This window comes from Cucurbita pepo, chromosome 13, assembly GCF_057944985.1.
Source record: "Cucurbita pepo subsp. pepo isolate OVF chromosome 13, ASM5794498v1, whole genome shotgun sequence".
NCBI lineage: Eukaryota > Viridiplantae > Streptophyta > Magnoliopsida > Cucurbitales > Cucurbitaceae > Cucurbita > Cucurbita pepo.
Window position 1 is genome coordinate 3,124,878 of NC_141810.1, and position 19,017 is coordinate 3,143,894.

General features: G+C 35.4%; 2 protein-coding genes and 2 non-coding genes across 4 annotated transcripts; 1 reads left to right on the forward strand and 3 right to left on the reverse strand.

Annotated features, from left to right (window-relative positions):
- Nucleotides 1-1,095: 1,095 nt before the first annotated feature.
- TRNAL-CAA (transfer RNA leucine (anticodon CAA)) lies at nucleotides 1,096-1,179 on the reverse strand. Its single transcript has one exon. It is a non-coding gene; the product is annotated as a tRNA-Leu (tRNA).
- Nucleotides 1,180-2,580: 1,401 nt separating this feature from the next.
- Nucleotides 2,581-6,715, reverse strand: LOC111808592 (protein DETOXIFICATION 35). The gene is made up of 7 exons (XM_023694677.2): nucleotides 6,343-6,715; nucleotides 4,986-5,611; nucleotides 4,585-4,641; nucleotides 3,931-4,169; nucleotides 3,728-3,846; nucleotides 3,451-3,537; nucleotides 2,581-2,881 (listed from the first exon to the last, which is right to left on the reverse strand). Exons 1-7 carry the CDS (start codon nucleotides 6,595-6,597, stop codon nucleotides 2,804-2,806), a joined length of 1,461 nt encoding a protein of 486 aa, XP_023550445.2. The 5' UTR covers nucleotides 6,598-6,715; the 3' UTR covers nucleotides 2,581-2,803.
- A 3,207-nt stretch (nucleotides 6,716-9,922) lies between these two features.
- On the reverse strand, nucleotides 9,923-18,817 carry LOC111808661 (cucumisin-like). Its single transcript, XM_023694777.2, has 11 exons — nucleotides 18,690-18,817; nucleotides 18,528-18,616; nucleotides 18,193-18,287; nucleotides 17,741-17,987; nucleotides 17,468-17,637; nucleotides 12,530-12,873; nucleotides 12,349-12,446; nucleotides 11,907-12,128; nucleotides 11,715-11,826; nucleotides 11,415-11,628; nucleotides 9,923-10,571 (listed from the first exon to the last, which is right to left on the reverse strand). The coding sequence occupies exons 1-11, from the start codon at nucleotides 18,774-18,776 to the stop codon at nucleotides 10,036-10,038; spliced, it is 2,214 nt and encodes a 737-aa protein (XP_023550545.2). The 5' UTR covers nucleotides 18,777-18,817; the 3' UTR covers nucleotides 9,923-10,035.
- On the forward strand, nucleotides 13,587-13,722 carry LOC147789638 (small nucleolar RNA Z247). Its single transcript, XR_015411606.1, has one exon. It is a non-coding gene; the product is annotated as a small nucleolar RNA Z247 (small nucleolar RNA).
- Nucleotides 18,818-19,017: the final 200 nt, after the last annotated feature.

Sequence of the window (19,017 nt, forward strand, 5' to 3'; positions counted from 1 at the left end):
TGACTTTCTTGATGGTTACTCTTTTCTATTCTTTTTCTCTCACTGGAATTTAGTGGACACTTACATTTATACTCTCATCCTCTAGAGGACATTGTATCATATTATTGTTTGTGAACTGTTTATTTGTTTCTTGGAATTTAATGGACATTGTTTTCTTGTTTGTTCATGGATGAATGATGCTGGAGGTTAATAGGTCTGGGAATAAAAGATTGTTGAGAATCAAAGATGACCTATTTGGTTGTGCATGAGAGAATATTGTCTGAAAATGATATTTTCGTCTCGTTCACTCACGGTTTTCCTTTTTGTTCTCACTCACGCGTTTTTCCTCTCAAGAACTATATGCCATTATATTTTAATTGTATGCCAAATTGAGGGTAAAGTCTCACCGACCCGTCAAGAGTTGTGTCACCCCTCTTGTCTTTGAAAGCAATCTAATTGCACAATGCAGTGAGTCCAATTGATGTCATAGAGGCACGAAACGTGCAAATGATGCTCGTGCTAAGTCTTGTTCTTATTCTGGAGGAAAGTTTGTCAAAATGGTTTGAATCTCAACAACTCGGGTAGTACAGGCAATAAGCTAGGGGTCGAGGTAAGCCATGTCTTAGCAATTTAAGATAGTATGAGAAAGCTTTATTTAAACTTAGCTTCTCAATTATTCAATGTTTTGATTTTGTATGGAACATGCTGAAGGAATGAATGAAAATTAAGTTTTCATTTATATTTATTTAAACGAAAACTCGACTTAAATAAGTTCATAATCCAACTCGAACCATTCAGACATTTCTCATCTTTACTATTCAAATGGAATATATAAGGGCTTAAATTATAAAACTAAGTAGCATTTAAGGGCTGAATTGTAAAATTAAGTAGGTTTAAAGAGTAATTCTGGGAACCAATAATAACCAATATTATCTATTTTTATTTTATTATGTAACACTTCAAAGAATTAATTTGGTTCCTAATTAATTTATTATGTAATAATTAAACTTCAAAAATATAAATTATCATTTTCAATTGTTTGACATTTATTTGAGGTTAAATACTTAAGAGTTGATCATTTAAAGCAAACAACAAACATAAAATGAAAAAAAACATTGTCAGAAGTGGGATTTGAACCCACGCCCTCTCTCGAAGACCAGAACTTGAGTCTGGCGCCTTAGACCACTCGGCCATCCTGACTTGTTGGTAACGATTTTTAAAATTATAAATATTAATAATTAATATTTTTAATCAATATAGTAATTAGTACAATTATAAAATAACAGTTTTACCCTAATTTTCAAACATAAAAAGGATATTTGTTTTCTTTTTAATCCTTGCACTTAGTTCAAGGAATCAATTTAAAGTCTTAGCAACCCAAAATATGAATAATTTGAAATAATAGTTCTTCAAAATTAAATAATTTTTTTTTTATCTATTTGACTAATTAATAATCACTAAAAAAAAAAAAATCTACGGAAAGATAATCTATTAAAAAACAAAAAGAGATATAAAAATAAAATGTCGTCGAAAGATAATCTATTAAAATACAAATGGAATAAATTAAAAATTTTAAAATGAATAGACAAAATGAATAATTACGAACATACGGAAAAGAGTGAGAGGACAGAATACACTTTTCCGTGTTTGATAGATTGAAAAATGAGAGAGTAAAAAAATAAATAAATAATACAAATGAAATTAATTAAGGTATGAAATATAATATAATAAAAATAAAATTTAATTTGAGATACGTAGGTAGTAAAAATATAAGAATGTTTTAAAATATGATTTTTTTTGGGATCAAATAATAATACTTAATCTAATTCCAATTTTGAAACAATTTATTTTATATTTTATGTTATAAAAAAACCAAATTTACCTTACATTTATTTTAGATTTAATTTTCTTGATAAGATTATTCTATTTTTTTAAAAAAATTATTTAATAAAAATCCTTTAGTCCCTTGAATTCATTCTTTGATTTCTTTTTAAATCCCTATAAGTGGAGACTATTTTCATCTATCGTTTTTTATTAAAATAAAAAAAATTTCTTTTGTATTTATCCATATTTACAAAAAAGAAAAAAAAAAGAAAAAAAGAAAAAAAAAAATAATTTGTTTATTTTCAAAAGAGATATTTAAATTTAACCATCTGCCTTATTTCTTAGTTCTAATATCATTTTTAGATTATTACCTAATAAATAGCATAATATTTTATATAATTTATTTATTCTTCCTAATTAATGGACTAAATTACCCTTCAAACAAAATCCATAAACTACTCTAGAATCTTATAAATTAAATCGAAAGAAAAAGGAAAAAAAAAAAAAAAAAAAAAAAAAAAACCGCTTAGTCTATCTAAATTCTAAAACCCACAAAATGACCATTCAAAATTAATTAATTGACCAAATTACCCTTCACCCAAAATCCATAAACTACTCTAGAATCTTAAAATAAATAAATAAATAAATAAATAAAATCCTCTAAGTCTCTAAATTCTAAAACCTCCCGAAATAACCATTCAGAATTAGAGAAAGCAAAATAATCTAATAACAATGGAACATCAAAAACTTTGAACAAAATACACATTAGTGGAGATATGATCTTACCATCTCAATGACATCTTTTGATAAAAATCTAAATTGTTTCCATAAATCCAATTTAACGTCAAATAAGAAATGGGAAATTTTAGGCTACGCATAAGTTCATTTAGACCGGCATGAAGAACTAAGGAACAGAAATCATATAAAAAAAAAAGAAACAAAAAAATACTTCCAAACTAAGTTAGAGCAATCTGGTCTAGCTGTTTTCTGACTGTCTAGTTCATATGTAATCAGCTGAATTGACAATTTTGACCTCTTGTCCTCCCCATCTTTTCATCCGTTCTATGGACTGGTTCACCTGCAAATGTAATTTTGTTTATTAATGATGTGTCTCACTTAAGTTTTCCACATATCATATATCCTCACAACACATTTGAGGATTCCCTGTATAGTTTTCCATAAATAATATATACCAAGAGCTAAGCTTGTTTGGAAGTGATCTTCCAATGGACAAAAATCACTTTTGTTATATTTAAAATCACTTTCAAAATTTGTTTTTAAAGGATTAAAAACATGTTTGGGAGTGATTTGAACACTACAAATGTGATTTTAACCCGTTCAAAATCACTTCCAAACCTATTCTAAGAACGAACCTAAGGTAACTTTTGAGAGCATATTATATACCAATCAAACGTTTCTTCATATAAACGGCTTCTAAGAAAAGATTTATTAAAACTATTTTTGAATAGGTGACACACATGGAAATTTTGAAATATATTTTTAACCGGCTAGAGTTATTTTTCACTTTAATGTGCCAAATTTCACCAATACTTTGGAGTCAGACTTGCCATATCAGATGTAGAACCAATGTTATAAGTTAAAGAAAGAGAGGGAGAGAGATAAGGATTACTAGAGATTGAACTTTACCTCATGGGTCCAGTTTGTTTTATAGAGTATGATCAGAAGCAGAATGGTTTGGAGAGAAAGTCCACAGATCATGCCTCCCCACAGTCCCTGTGCTTATAAAGAATATATAAACATTTGATATGGCTGAAGGAAAAAATGGCAAAATGTTTATGCATAATATTATAACATATACTCTGCATCTAAGGTTGTTGAGAACTCCCAAAAGGCTCCCGTGATCAATATAATATTTTTAAACTTTACCTTGATTTTCGTGAGAAGGAAATGAAAATTTACTGACCTGAACTCCCAAATGTTTTGTATAACCAAGAAGATAACCAAGGGGAAGACCAAAGGCATAATAAGAGCCAAGATTGATATATGCTACCAACGTTTGCCAACCAGCTCCAATAGCAACACCTAGAAACTCAGGGAAAAGATAAACGATAAAGGGAGAATCTTGTTAACTAAATGCATACTTACAAAGCATGGTAGAATTGCTACCTGAAATTACTGGCTGGACACTGTTAAGAACCATCGTGATTCCGAGAAGGTATGCTAGTTTAGAGACAGCAGCTTGCATTTCTTTGCTGCTGGTGTAAATGACAGCAAAACTATCCTTCGTGATTAAGATAATCACCATGGATAGTAAGCCGAGAAGAAGAGACTGAAACACTGTAACATAGACAGAATATTTGGTCGCCACTGGATGCCCTTGTCCAAGCTCATTAGAAACCCGCACGCTGGATGCAAATTCAGTACACCAATGATGATTATTATATACACAGATCAAGCAATTAATTTTTGAAAGATCAAATACCAATGTGCACATATAAGTCACGTTTAAATATCACATCATATCATCAGTTCATCACTAGAAATGAGAATAGCAACATGAGCATATGAGATCATCTTTCAAGTGAACTCATATTATTATTCCCCCAAACAATGCCATATTAGCAGATTGTTCTGTTTTTTTTTTTTTTTTTTTTGCTTTTTTTTGACACCATGGGTTGTTTGGAATATGAGATCATCTTCCAAGAGAACTATTCAAATATTACAATAGTACATTTATCATTTAAAATCCCTGGCTTTAGAATTGTCAGTAGTGGTAACAAGCCTTTAGAGGGACAAGAAATTAATGGACTGACCACATACCTGATGGCAGCATTTATACCTATAAATAACATTGCTTCGAGCCCGTTGATATTCATGCTGGAAAAACAAAAGTAAATGGATTAGTCAAAACTCGAAATCCATCTTAGACGTACCTACATTACAATTGAAGCTCCTAGCAAAGGTATGCTTCAATTCTTTATACTTCACAATTCGTAAGGTTTCTATTTCCTACCCGTATCACTCTATAGTCTCATTTGTGCCATGAACATGCTATGAATTCTCAAGCGATTTCTATAATCACATTATTCAGCATAAAACTAATTTTTTGTTGTACAAGCTACAGAAGGGTGCAGGGCTATTATAAATGTTATATAAGTAACATATGATGTCATTGATAAGCCAAACATAAAACGAAGTACGGCACTAAGTTCTGTTCTTACCAAATTGAAAGGGAACCAACGGCATATACCGCGTTATCGAGATGGCCAGTAAGAATAATTACACTCATCATATACCAGAGTTCTAGGCAAAGCATTACAGCGGATGAAAAGGAAAGGCCAACAAAGGCCCATATATCATTGAAAGCCGACCATGACAAACCAGTCCATCCATCTTTACACCAACCAACAACATAGATAACTTGTGCTATGGCAGTAACCCAACTTGAAATATTGCTTGCAATAGCTGCACCAGTTAGGTTCCAGTTGAATACGAAAATAAAGAGCCAGAGCATTGCAGCATGTAATAATAAGGCGACAAACCCGATATAGGCAAGGACATTGACCTTGCTTTGGGCTTGAAGGAACTTTTGGGTGGGAAAAACGATCGCCAGTGAAAAGAGTTCGGGAATAAGCAACCTTGTGAACCATCCTGCAACTTCAGATATTTCATCTGTTTGTCCCAGAACCTTTAGGATTGGTTCAGCAAACCAGTAAATTGGTAGAATAAAGAAGCTGGAAACCGTGAGAATAATCCATGAACGTTGCATATAAACACCAAGTAAGTAAACTTGTCCAGCGCCATAAGCTTGACCACACAGCGTCTCCAGTGCACTTCCCATACCAAGCTACATTTTATGGAAAATAAAATTTAATTATAGTCAAGAATAGAAAAAATCAGAACAAGAGGAGTAGCATTGAAAGAAATTCGTATTATACTGATGCAAAATTAAACCATTATCTCGGAATGACTTCTTCGAAAAATCATTCAATCCGGCCACCACTGTGGCTGCTTCAAAATCTATATGCTCCTCGTAACAGTTCATACGAAATACTATTTTAAAATGTTCTCTCCTACATCAAATCACCAGCTCTTCGAATAATTCCTCAACTTCTTGTGTGAAATAAACTTATTGGCTTAGCGTTTTACATTTTCATCATAGCTAATAGCACAGGAAAAAAAGAAAAAAGAAAAAATTCTGACAGAACACGTAGAAAAGAACAACCAAGAGAAAACAGCGCACATCTAGGGATTGAATTCACATAATCATCAATATTTTTCCAGATCTAGAAACCAGAAACAATTTTGTACTAAGAATTTAGCCAAACGAGAAATAAAACCACTCTCCAGTCGTGATCCTATAATATGGCTAGAGAGGACAGACATTGTAAGATAATGCATATACAGATCCGTTTTCTGCTTTGTGAAAAGAAAAATATGCGAGACAGCAACGATAACGTAATCAATCCTGCTCTTATACAGTCCATAAACAAGCACCGAGAAACTCATCCTTCCGATACATTACAAAGAAAAAAAAAAACACGAACAGAACCGAGAGAGGAAGAGAAAGAAACGAACCATGAAGCCAAAGGCGAAGGTTCCTATAACGGAAACAGAGATAGAAACGGCGGAAAGCTCAACGTCGCCGATATGGCCAACGAAAATGCTAGTGACTGAGTTGATTCCATACTGGCAAAGTATACCAAACACAATAGGCGCCGCAATCTTCCAGAGCTTCTTCGTCTCAGCGAAGAACACACGATTGGCGTCGCCGAAACTCTTGAGTGGCTCATAGTCGGCCACGGCGAGACCATGTAGCAAAGGCGCTTCCATTCTCCGCTTGTTGGTGCCGTACGAAGGCGGTTAGGATATTTCCTTGACGTACCTAACACAGAGTATGGAGAGCCTGAATCTGAAGGTCGTCGAACTCGAACATGGCGCCTTCCGTGAGCTACTCGCAGGTACTTATTGGTCGTTGGAATAATCCACCTCTCCTTTCTCTCTCTCATTTAATTTTTCTTCCATTCTCCTTGCTCCACGTCACCCATCTTTTTATTTTATTTTATTTCATTATTAATTTATTATTATTATTATTATTATTATTATTAAATATAACCATTAAATTATAAATTTAATCCTTATTTATTTGTTCTTTTATGTCTCTAAAAAATTAATTAGTTATTGGATTAAAAAAAAATTAAAAAAGCATAATATTTAATTTAATATAATTAGAATTAATATTTAAAAGGGTTTGTGAAATTTATAGATAAAAAATCTAAGTGAGAAAAATATTTATTTGAAATTTTAACAAAAATAGAAATTAATTTTAGGATTTATTCTGGGCAGAGGCTTGTCAGCTATGATGGTCCTTGAATTTAATTTATGGTTGTCTGTTTCTTTCTCTTTAAATTTAATGTTTGTATTAAATTATTTTCTAATATTTTATTATTAAAAATTCAGACAAAATTGGAAGTGTGTGGATTAGATAAAATTAAAAAAATTTATCTAATAAATCAATTAATTTTTTTAAATTTTAGATTTCCTTCGGTTTTAAATATAAAAAATTAATTTTTTTTAAGGATCGTTTGGTTAAAAGTTTTGTCTAAAATATTTACGAATGAAAGGTTCAAAATTTCATCGTAATGATTCATTAAATAAATAGTATTTCTATTTGATTTTGTTGTCAGATAATTTAATTTTAATTAATTAAATGATCAGTGTTTAACATTTATATTTTAGGTTTTTTGAATTTATTTTGTCATCAATATTAGCAAAAGAATTATATTTCAAAAAAAAAAATTAATTATTCAATACAACTTATATTTCAAAAATTAAGTAGTAAATTATTTTAAATGGGATATACTTCGATATAATTATAATAAATTATTAAAAAAAAGGATAAAAAAGAAATAAATTTTTTTATATAACAGGTATGACAATATAATATTTAATTAATTAGGCTTGAAAATTGAGATATATTAAATAACATTATTGTTAATTAATCCGAAATACAAATAATTAATTTTGTACAATCATAATTAACTAATTAAGTGTACCTAGGATATTGTTAGCTAATCAGCTAATTAATTGATAATTTTAGTAAATATGTACTTTTATTTATTTAATAAACTTTTGTTTGTGAAAATGAATTAAATATAGATTTAGATAAATTATTATTAGTTTATTTAACTAATATTTATATTAATTTTAGTAAATGAAGATTATTAATAAGGAGAACCGAAGCCCCATTTATGTTTTTCGCTCGACTTTGTGGCTTCTTCGGATCTTAGGTGGGGTTTGTCTTCACCAACCGAACAAAATCATGCGGAATCTAAGTTTGTTTGGCTGCATATATTGCTCATGTGTGCATGTTCAACCATTTGGGACTCTAGTCGACTTGTCTCTATACTAGGTCAAGTTATTCGGCTCGACCTTTCCTCCACTCTAGACCAAGGTTTCTCATGTGCAACGTCGCATCTCATCTTGTCATCTTGATTCTCAATCAACAAAGCTCACATATCTTGATATCATCCCAAGTCTTGGGATGTTGTTATTGACCATCATAGCTCACTCGGGCATGTCTATCGAGAACCAATCATTGGGGCATCTTGAACAACCATCCATCTGGGTTTTATCGAGACATAAACTCTCATGTGTCCATACTAAGTCATTTATAGACTTCGTACAGAATAGTAAATGCATATACCAACCTCCGACACATGGGTGGGGGCGTAATGTCGAAAACGTTGAACAGCTCAAATGGGGGCACTAGGATATTTGTTTGCTCTCTAGAAGAGAGTGAGAGAGAGATAAGAACTAGTGAAATTCGGTCTTATATATGTCAAGGTCTAGGTTAACACAGAGTGGCCAATAATACTATTATCGAATCTGAAGCTAACCATAACTTCATGACGAAGACCAAAGCAAAATGATTAAACATCCTCTAGCATCGAGATACATGAAGAATGAAGGTCATCAATTTGGTAACCCTACCTGTCTTAGGAATTGTAAAAAGAACTTTGATCGAGCTTGGGACTTAGACTACACAAACTAATTTTGTGATTGTCAAGATGGATGACTTCGACCTCGTGTTAGGATGGATTTACAACTCGAACATAAAGTCATTCCCATGCCTCTAACGAAATGTTTAGTGGTAACGGGGTCCAACCCCACAATCATTTAAACTAACACCGGTCAACCATATGATGTCGGTACTACAGTTGAAAAGGGACCTTACCCACGATGAACCCACGCTCACTCCTATTGCCATGGTTGAAGAGGAGAGCTCGAGTGAGCTAACTCCACCAGAAACATTGCCATCGTTAGATGAACACCACGACAGGTTTGACGATCATACTAAGTATTTATCCCAACCTAACGAGACAGATCATGGTATTGATTCTATATTGGGGACAAGATCGCCTATCACAAATATGTATCATACAACTCAACTCGTGCTAGCTGAATTTCACAAAGAGCTATATGACTCAGGTTCATCAGACCTATAAGGACTCTTGTTAATGATCACCCAAATGATGGGGTGAGACCCCAAGCTAGCACTTTCACCGAAGGAGGAGACAAAAACACTAGAGTAACTCATGTTTACTCAGAAAGACCATTTGAATGGATGAAGAGAATAACTGGTCGGAAGCGTCGACCACTACAATTCCAAAATAGGGAAAGAATTTTGATCAAGCTGAGGTTAGATCAACTTTGATTTCAAAGCAACAAGAACCAGTCGAAATCATTTAGAATGTCAGGAAGGCATCATATAGGTTCCATTACTCCCTTGAACGAGGACTAGCTCTGTTGTTCATGTTAGTAACTTGAAATGTTATTATCCAGACCAGAAAGACAAACCAGACACAAGAAAGCAATACCTTATGCGACGAAGAAGAATTCCACTGTGGAGAAAGTAAGAGAGATGTTGCTGTCATGCTTGTCCAGACGTGTTGTCCATGGCCACAGACCTATTCTAAACCCATTTTAATTATTTTCACATGTAGTTAGGTTGTTACTATTCTTGTCATGTCAATACGTGGTGTATAACCGTTCACCAAAATCATGTATACGCCCGCTAGGACAAAAATGTATTACATTGAAATGTAAATTGTTTCAATAATTTAATGTAATATAAAATTATGATAATATTCTCACATAATACCAAAGTTATTTAATTCAATGCATTTTATTTATAAATATCCTAAACAAAACTCATACTTTTATTAATTTAATACATTAGGTAATTCAAAAAATACAATAATAAATTACTTAATTAATAAAGGTATTTTCATCAAAGACTACTATAGGACTCTTCACTTTATGTTTGCCATCATCCCACACCAATGAACCCGACGCAATGCTACTACTGATGCTTCCTTCAATTGTAACCTCAAACCTCAGCTCCTCTCCCAAGGCCTTGAATGAAAGAACAGAAGGATTTACGGTAATATTAAGCCCCAAAGGACCCGAAACTATGGCTTTATACGTCGAATTCGCCGACCCGACATTTGTGACCCTTCTTCTATAAACTTGGCTGATTGAGGTTGAGATAGATGTGGAAAGAGCAAATGAAGGATAGTTTAGATCGAAAACTAGGTCGATATCGCCTCGAGAACACGAGCTATTATCTCCAGAAACTTGCTGGACCAACTTGGTGCTGTAACCTTGACCACAAAGGAACCTTACGTAGTCGATCTCAGTGGCGTTGTAGATCAATCCGGGATTCACTGCGCTTAAAGGGTTTATGTGGCCTGAACCATATGCGAATTCTGCATCTGGGTTGAGGTCAGCTCTCATGGGAAATGCTGCATTCGTAAATTCAAAAATCGTTAAAATGAGTGCATGCTTAGAGATATCCATTTGTTCCGGAGGACCAATCTCGAACGAAGAGGAAAATCTCCATTTAAATGGGGGAGAGAGTGGTGAGAGATTTTTACCCGTTAGCTAAACGGGGCCGAGGGTAGTGATTATATTCTCCATCCCCAAACTCGCTCTCAAACCCCGCTTAAATCCTTATCATAGGTTTGGGGAGGAGAACGAATATTTTATAAGGGTATGAAAACTTGTTCCCTAGCAAACGCGTAATAGGGAAGCCCATAAAAGAAAGCCCAAAAAAACCTTGAGGGAAAAGACAAAATCCGGGTGAATACCGGTTCTCTACCTCTGAAAGATGCGTTTTAATGTTTTAAGAGGAAGTCCAAAAAGGACAATATTTGCTAATGATGGCCTTGGGCAATTACAAATAGTATCAGAGTTAGACACCGAACTATGTGCCAATGAGAAAGCTCTTCCCCGAAAGGGGTAGACAAGAGGCGGTGTGTCAGTAAGGATGCCGGGCCTCAAAGAAGGGTAGATTTGGCTGGGTCCCACATCGATTGGAGAAAGAACGAACAAGGAGGTTCTTCCCCGAAGGGGGTAGGTAGACACAAGGGGGCGTGCCAATAAAGACGCTGGCCCCAAAGAAGGGTGGATTTAGCAAGATCCCACATCGATTGGAGAAAGAACGAGTGCGCAAAAATAAATAGAGAATTTTGTAGGAACGTGAAATGAAATAAGAGGCGAAGATGGGAACATGAAAAGCTTCCCCATCTCCGCCGTGTAAACATCTCTATACAAGCTAGCTATGAGTCAAGTATTGGTGTTAATACCTGTTGTCATAAGTGCAGATTTGAGTTTAGCAGGAGACCAAGAAGGGTGAAACGACTTAACATAAGCAGCAACAGCGGTAGCATGTGGGCAAGACATTGAAGTCCCTGAAATGATATTAAAAAGGAGTTGTCTGGTATCATCTTCGGCTCCTGAGGGTGGGCCTATAGGACTCCATGCGGCTAGAATTTCAACACCTGGACCACTCAAATCTGGCTGCAATGCCACAACAGACAACTCAATAATACTAATAATAATCAAGATTAGAGAGTGATTAAGTTAATGATTATGAAGCTAATCACCTTCAGAATATCAGGCGTTATTGGATTTGGACCTCTTGAAGAGAAGGATGCAACAAAAGGGGTTTCTTTATACTTCCCTTCAGTGCTTTTTAAAATAGTAGCCGTTGGAAGGCTGTAAATAATGATGTAATTAATTAGTGTTAAGTAATGGTAATTACTGAGATTAAAAGTAAAAAAGATTGGATTAATTACCTAGTTAAATTGGCATAAGAAGAAATGAGAGCTCCCTCTTGTGTGCCGAGATGGGAGGCAGGCAAAGGGAAAGGGAACGTCAGATCCTTTGGATTATTGTCTTGCATTATAATCCCGATTGCACCTTCTAAAAAACTCAAATTTGTCGGTGATACAAAAAAATCACAAAGGACAATTTTACCCTTCACCAACTCCTTATCTACCGAGTTCGTCAGACAAAATCTATTTCACAAAAAAAAAAAAAAAATCTTAATTTTCCGTTTTATAGTCACAAAATAGCAACTCAACTCAACTCAACTCAACTCAACTCAACTCGAGTCTAACTTAGTTTATCGTCATGGTTTAAAAAATAGTACCCAAAAACTCAACTCGAACATAATTTAATTTTTTAAAAGACATATAACAAAACAAGAAAATTAAACGATAAAATCAGTAACATTACCGAGAGATGGATCCATTGAAGCCAATATTAGGAATATTTCCAGCATACACCAATGGATATTGTGTTCCATTTAAATCAAATGTATTGATCGTGACTCCCTGTCATAAATATATATATAAAAAATTATATTCAAGTTCATAAAATTTGATCGAAAAGTATGTTATATATATATATGACTTACATCGAAGCTTCTTCCATCTCCGAGTTGAACTCCAGATAAAAATTTCCTATCAGTAGTACTAGCTGCTACTGATAAAGACCAAGGTGAGAAGTTTCTAACAGTGAAAGATTTTGGACCGCTGTTGCCAGCAGACATTGACGTAAGGATTCCTTTTTTCATTGCATGGAATGCTCCAATAGCTATAGAGTCATTAAAGTAATCTCTTGGCTTGCGTCCTCCGACCGAGAAAGAGATGATATCAACTCCATCCGCAATGGCATCGTCGAATGCGGCAAGAACATCAGCATCACGGCAACCGTCAGACCAACATATTTTGTAGGAAGCGATTCGTGCGGATGGGACTCCTCCCTGTTAGAATTGGTCAATCCATTAGAATAGCTTGAAGTTAGTCATGCCATAAGAATAGGCTTACTTCGTTAGTTTCCTATGAAATCGGATCTATTAGTTAATCTTTTGCCAATATAAATAGAATATGTCCTCAATAGTGTGAGGTACAGTTTTGCATAAACTTGATATGGTATCAGAGCAGAAATAAGATCCACGAGATCCATAGCCTCTGCTGTTAGACATGTCAATCCCAATCAACACAATGTCTTCTCCGTCGATCAGTCAGGTGATTAGTGTTAAGCTTACACAAGAAAATTATCTACTGTGGTCTACCCAAATCCTTCCCTACTTGCGTAGCCAAAACCTTGTTGGTTTTGTGGATGGATCCATGCCTGCACCAAGCCAGACGATCGCCGTTGAACCAAGTGAAGAAACAGGGAATCGCAAAATTATCATCAACCCTGAGTTCACAGTCTGGTACCCCCAGGACCAGCTGGTACTCAGCCTCATCAACTCATCAGTCACTGAGGAGGTTCTCAGCACGATGGTTGGAATCACCACTGCACGAGAAGCCTGGATTACGCTGGAGCGACAATTTGCTTCCACATCTCGAGCAAGAGCAATGCAGATCCGTATGGAACTCTCTACTATCCAGAAAAAGGACATGACAATTGCTGACTACTTTCGTAAAGTAAAACATCTTGGTGATACACTTGCTGCCATTGGCAAGCGAATAGAGGATGAAGAACTCATCGCCTACATGCTGCAAGGACTTGGTCCAGATTATGATCCTCTAGTCACAAGCATTACAACCAGAACAGATGTATACACTGTCAGCGACGTGTATGCTCACATGCTGAGCTATGAGATGCGGCACTTGCGTAAGGGTACATTTGAGCAACTTTCATCTGCTAACAATGTCAATAGGATATCCATTCGTGGAGGTGCCAATGGAGGTCGAGGTAGTCGCGGTCGTAGTCGTCAGTTAAATAGTGGTCATGGACAATCAAGGCGTACTGTGAACAATCCTGGACGTCAACCATCAAAGACACAAAGCAGCTCAGGCATTGTCTGTCAGATTTGTGGTAAGCCCAATCACGATGCTTTGCAATGCTGGCACAGATTTGATCAGGCATATCAAGCCGAAAATAATCTCAAACAAGCAGCTTTGGCAACAAGTGGATACACTAGTGACACAAACTGGTATGTTGACACTGGAGCCACAGATCATATCACCAATGACCTAGAGAGGCTTACCACCAGAGAACGCTACACTGGCACCGACCAAATTCAGGTTGCAAATGGCGCAGGTTTGTCTATCTCTCATATTGGGAATTCATTAATTTCTGGTTCATCTCTTGTTCTGAAACATATCCTATATGTTCCTAAAATCAATAAGCACCTAATTTCAGTACAAAGACTAGCATCTGATAATAATGCTGTTGTAGAATTTCACCCAAACTATTTTTTGGTTAAAGACCGAGTCACGAAGAAACTCCTGCTCCACGGTAGATGTAAGAATGGCCTATACGTTCTACCGCATAATTTCAGTCAAGCCTTGCTGACAGCCAAACTTTCGAAAGAACAATGGCACAGAAGGCTAGGGCACCCTGCATCTCCAATTACCATTAGAATTCTACAAGATAATAATTTAGCTATAGATACTAATATTCCCTCTTCCTCAATTTGTAATGCTTGTCAATTAGGGAAAGCACATCAATTGCCATTTGGTTCTTCTCAGCATGTATCTACAGCACCCCTTCAATTAATTCACACTGATGTATGGGGTCCATCCATTGCGTCAGTAAATAATTCCAAATATTATGTTTCCTTTGTTGATGATTTTAGTCGTTATGTTTGGATTTACTTTCTGAGATGCAAATCTGATGTTGAGTCTGTGTTCCTTCAATTTCAAAAACATGTTGAAACTATGCTAAATACCAAAATTCGCTCCGTCCAATCAGATTGGGGGGGTGAATACCATCGGTTACACAATTATTTCAAATCCACAGGCATTGAACATCATATCTCCTGTCCTCACACACACCAGCAGAATGGGTTAGTCGAAAGAAAACACAGACACATTGTAGAAACTGGCCTTGCTTTACTCGCTCAAGCCAACATGCCTCTATCCTACTGGGATGAAGCTTTCAACACAGCTTGCTTTCTTATAAATAGAATGCCCAGCCGAACCATACAACAAGACACACCACTTCATAAATTGTTTGGTAAAAGTCCAGACTACTCCATGCTTAGGGTGTTTGGCTGTGCTTGCTGGCCTAATTTAAGGCCTTACAACAACAAGAAACTGAGTTTCAGAACTACTAGATGTATATTCTTGGGTTATAGTTCTTCTCATAAGGGATATAAATGCTTAAATAGAAGTACAGGACGTATTTACATCTCTAGAGACGTGGTTTTCGATGAAAATGTTTTTCCTTTTGAAGAATCTAAGCCACCAAACAAAACCACAAATCCACATCATCCTGTTCTACTTCCAGCCTTAGCCAAACTTGCTAGTTTTTACACTGAAAATGCTCTTACAGATATTGAACCAGTTGTTAGTAATTCCCATATGAATGATGGTCAAACTGATAATATTGCTAGTGACAACTTGTCTGGTGTCAGCTTATCTTCTGCAGATAATACAAGAAGTTCAGAGGAAATTGCAGAATATGAAGCTGAGAGCAGTTCGATCAATGCTCAAAACCAAACTCATGAACATGTGTCTGATCAACCAACTGAAGCAGCTAGTCAACATCCAATGCGAACAAGGTTGAGAAATAACATTGTACAAGCTAAACAATTCACTGATGGAACTATCAGATATTCAGAAACCTCAAGAAAATTCGCAAGCGCTGTAACTATCACAACTCCGATCATAGAGACTGCTACTGAACCTCGAAACCTGCAGGAAGCCATGCAACATCCAAGATGGAGAGGAGCAATGAATGATGAGCTCTCAGCGCTAAAACGAAATGCCACTTGGGATCTAGTTCCACCCAAACCTGGAATAAATCTCATTGATAGTAAATGGGTGTATAAAGTGAAAAGAAAAGCAGATGGGTCAGTTGAAAGATTAAAAGCAAGATTAGTTGCCAAAGGATTCAAGCAAAGATTTGGTGTTGATTACACTGATACTTTTAGCCCTGTGATCAAACCGTCAACAATCAGGGTCATTCTTTCGCTAGCAGTAACCAAGGGCTGGAATATGAGACAAGTTGATATCCAAAATGCATTTTTGCATGGAATTCTGAAAGAGGAAGTGTACATGCGACAACCACCAGGATTTCAAGACTCAGCCAAACCAAAGAATTACATATGCAAGCTCAAGAAAGCCCTTTATGGCCTGAAACAAGCCCCAAAAGCTTGGCATTCAAGGTTGACTGGAAAACTTATTGAGTTAGGCTTCAAGGCTTCAGTAGCTGATTCATCTCTTTTTATTCTCAAAAACAGAGAGATAACTATCTATATGCTCATCTATGTTGATGATATAATTATTGTGAGCTCCTCTGATCAAGCAACCGAAAGGTTGATTCAGAAATTGAAAATAGATTTTGCAGTAAAAGATTTGGGTGATCTTGAGTATTTTCTGGGTATTGAAGTCAAGAAAACACGAGATGGTATCATACTGTCACAGAGACGATATGCCTTAGATTTGTTGAAAAGAGTAAACATGGAAAAATGCAAACCTATGTCTACACCAATGGGTTCTGCTGAAAAATTATTCAGAGAACAAGGAATACCCTTATCAGCTGAAGAACAATTCAAATACAGAAGTACAGTGGGAGCACTACAATATTTGACAATGACTAGGCCTGATTTGGCATTTGCTGTCAATAAAGTGTGTCAATATCTTCATACACCTACTGATGCTCATTGGGGTGCTGTGAAGAGAATTCTTCGTTATGTTAAAGGCACACTAGCATTAGGAGTGAAAATTCAGAAATCAACCATGATGTTGTCGGGGTTTTCTGATGCTGATTGGGCTGGTTGTCCCGATGATCGACGTTCAACTAGCGGCTTTGCTGTATTTCTTGGAGCAAATCTAATCTCATGGAGTTCCAGAAAACAGGCTACAGTGTCAAGATCAAGCACCGAAGCAGAATACAAGGCCATTGCGAATCTTACTGCAGAAATGATTTGGATCAAGTCATTACTGAAGGAACTGGGCGTGTATCAATCAAAGGCTCCTCGCCTCTGGTGTGACAACCTCGGAGCTACATATTTAACTTCAAATCCAGTATTTCATGCTAGAACGAAACATATTGAAGTTGATTTTCATTTTGTTCGAGAACAAGTAGCACGTAAAGCAATGGAAGTTCGGTTCATTTCATCAAGTGATCAAGTAGCTGATATCCTGACAAAACCACTGTCTAAAACTCCTTTTACTACACATTGTAACAATCTCAACATGTACAAGACTTGTTGGGATTGAAGGGGACTGTTAGAATTGGTCAATCCATTAGAATAGCTTGAAGTTAGTCATGCCATAAGAATAGGCTTACTTCGTTAGTTTCCTATGAAATCGGATCTATTAGTTAATCTTTTGCCAATATAAATAGAATATGTCCTCAATAGTGTGAGGTACAGTTTTGCATAAACTTGATACTCCCCTTGCTGTGCCAGAGCCAAGACCAAGCATACTCGCTTGTCTGACCAACCCGCCTGCTACTGTTGATGCCGCATGCGTCCCATGGCCATTTGAATCTCTTGGACCTTGGATATCGTTTATAGGATATTGACCATTGGTACGATATGATCGAGCTCCAATGATTTTACTACATAGAGAATCTAATATTAGGACTTATGTTCTTACAAATTAAATGTCGAAGCCTAAATTGCTACGAAAAAATCTTTGAGAATATACGAAATCGAACGTACTTGTTACAAGAGAAATCGGATGAGACTTCACAACTACCCTTCCACTTACGTGGTGGCGGGCCATATCCTTGGTCGAGGAAACTAGGCGATTCCGGCCAAATCCCTGTATCTAGTACTCCGACAATGATGTCACTTTCCACTGATGGAACTCGGCTGGCTTGTTGGGACAGTCCCATGAAGTCCCATGATCTTGTCGTGTGGAGTTGTTTTTTTCCATTAGGAAAAACGGATATTACGCCCTTCATTTCTAAAATTAAAAAAAAAATATATATATATATTATTTTTTTGGGAGAGAATTAAAATGGTTTATAGGGATGTTTTCAAGACCCGAAAATATTCAACCATACCGTTCAAACATTTTACATTATGTTTTTAACTCGCTGTAAATGTTTTCACTCTCTCGATCTTCGCAAAGGAAAAAGAACCTAATCTTAGGTTCTTTACGAGCGTACCTGAAACTTTTTGGACTTCGACTTCAGTCAGCTTCGCAACAAAGCCATTGAAACTTCTCTCGTAGCTATGGAGTAAAGAATGTGGAGCAAAACTACTGAAATAAAGTTTTATTTTTCTTAATTAGTATATTTCTCGACCATAAGTCTTTAAATTTGAAAAAAAATTATGTCTAATAAATTAGATCTTTAAAAATTAACACAAATTAAAGTAAAAAATATTTGACCAATTTAAAGTTCAAGGATGACTTATTCGATACTTATCAAACTATAAAGATTTGTTAGACACAAACATAAACGTTCACAGACTGGACTCGTAACTTAACCTAAACAATCACCTGCCGATAGTTTCTTGTAGCATTCTCACATGATGAGACCGAGTCGAAACTCGGTCTTTTGGATGACTTCCCATGTACACAATATACGTCTGCAAATCAAAAAACGACATATTAGACTGAAAATACGACGGAAATGGAGATTTAGAGAGAAAATTATGTTACTTTTCTATCCTCGTGTTCGGAATTTGAGCTGAAGAATAGCCGAGAAAAGCAAAAGGCGAGGAAGAGAAGCCTCGAAAGAGAAGACATTGGTTGATATTAAGGCATGAAAGGATATGGAAAGCTAATTTATCCACCAAAGTTTGATTGAAACTTGTGGAAAAAAAGAACCCATTATTTGAAAATTTCAACAAAAAACAAAAAAAATTAATTAATTTTTAATTTCCTTGGAGACCTTTTCTCATTTTGTTTTTATTAATTAATTTAAATTTTAATTCTTTTATAATTAATTGTTATTACTTGCATCATATTTATTAAATATTTTTAATAC

What these genes read in the sequence shown, in the direction of transcription:
- LOC111808592 (XM_023694677.2), bottom strand. Translation starts at nt 6,597, where the DNA reads ATGGAAGCGCCTTTGCTACATGGTCTCGCCGTGGCCGACTATGAGCCA. An exon ending in CCTTCGCCTTTGGCTTCATG is followed by an intron (nt 5,612 to 6,342) that starts GTTCGTTTCTTT and finishes CATAAAATGTAG; the next exon opens with CTTGGTATGGGAAGTGCACT. An exon ending in TGTCCAGCCAGTAATTTCAG is followed by an intron (nt 3,847 to 3,930) that starts GTAGCAATTCTA and finishes CTGAGTTTCTAG; the next exon opens with GTGTTGCTATTGGAGCTGGT.
- LOC111808661 (XM_023694777.2), bottom strand. Translation starts at nt 18,776, where the DNA reads ATGTCTTCTCTTTCGAGGCTTCTCTTCCTCGCCTTTTGCTTTTCTCGG. An exon ending in CTACAAGAAACTATCGGCAG is followed by an intron (nt 18,288 to 18,527) that starts GTGATTGTTTAG and finishes ACTTTATTTCAG; the next exon opens with TAGTTTTGCTCCACATTCTT. An exon ending in CTCTGGCACAGCAAGGGGAG is followed by an intron (nt 12,874 to 17,467) that starts TATCAAGTTTAT and finishes TCTAACAGGGAG; the next exon opens with GAGTCCCATCCGCACGAATC.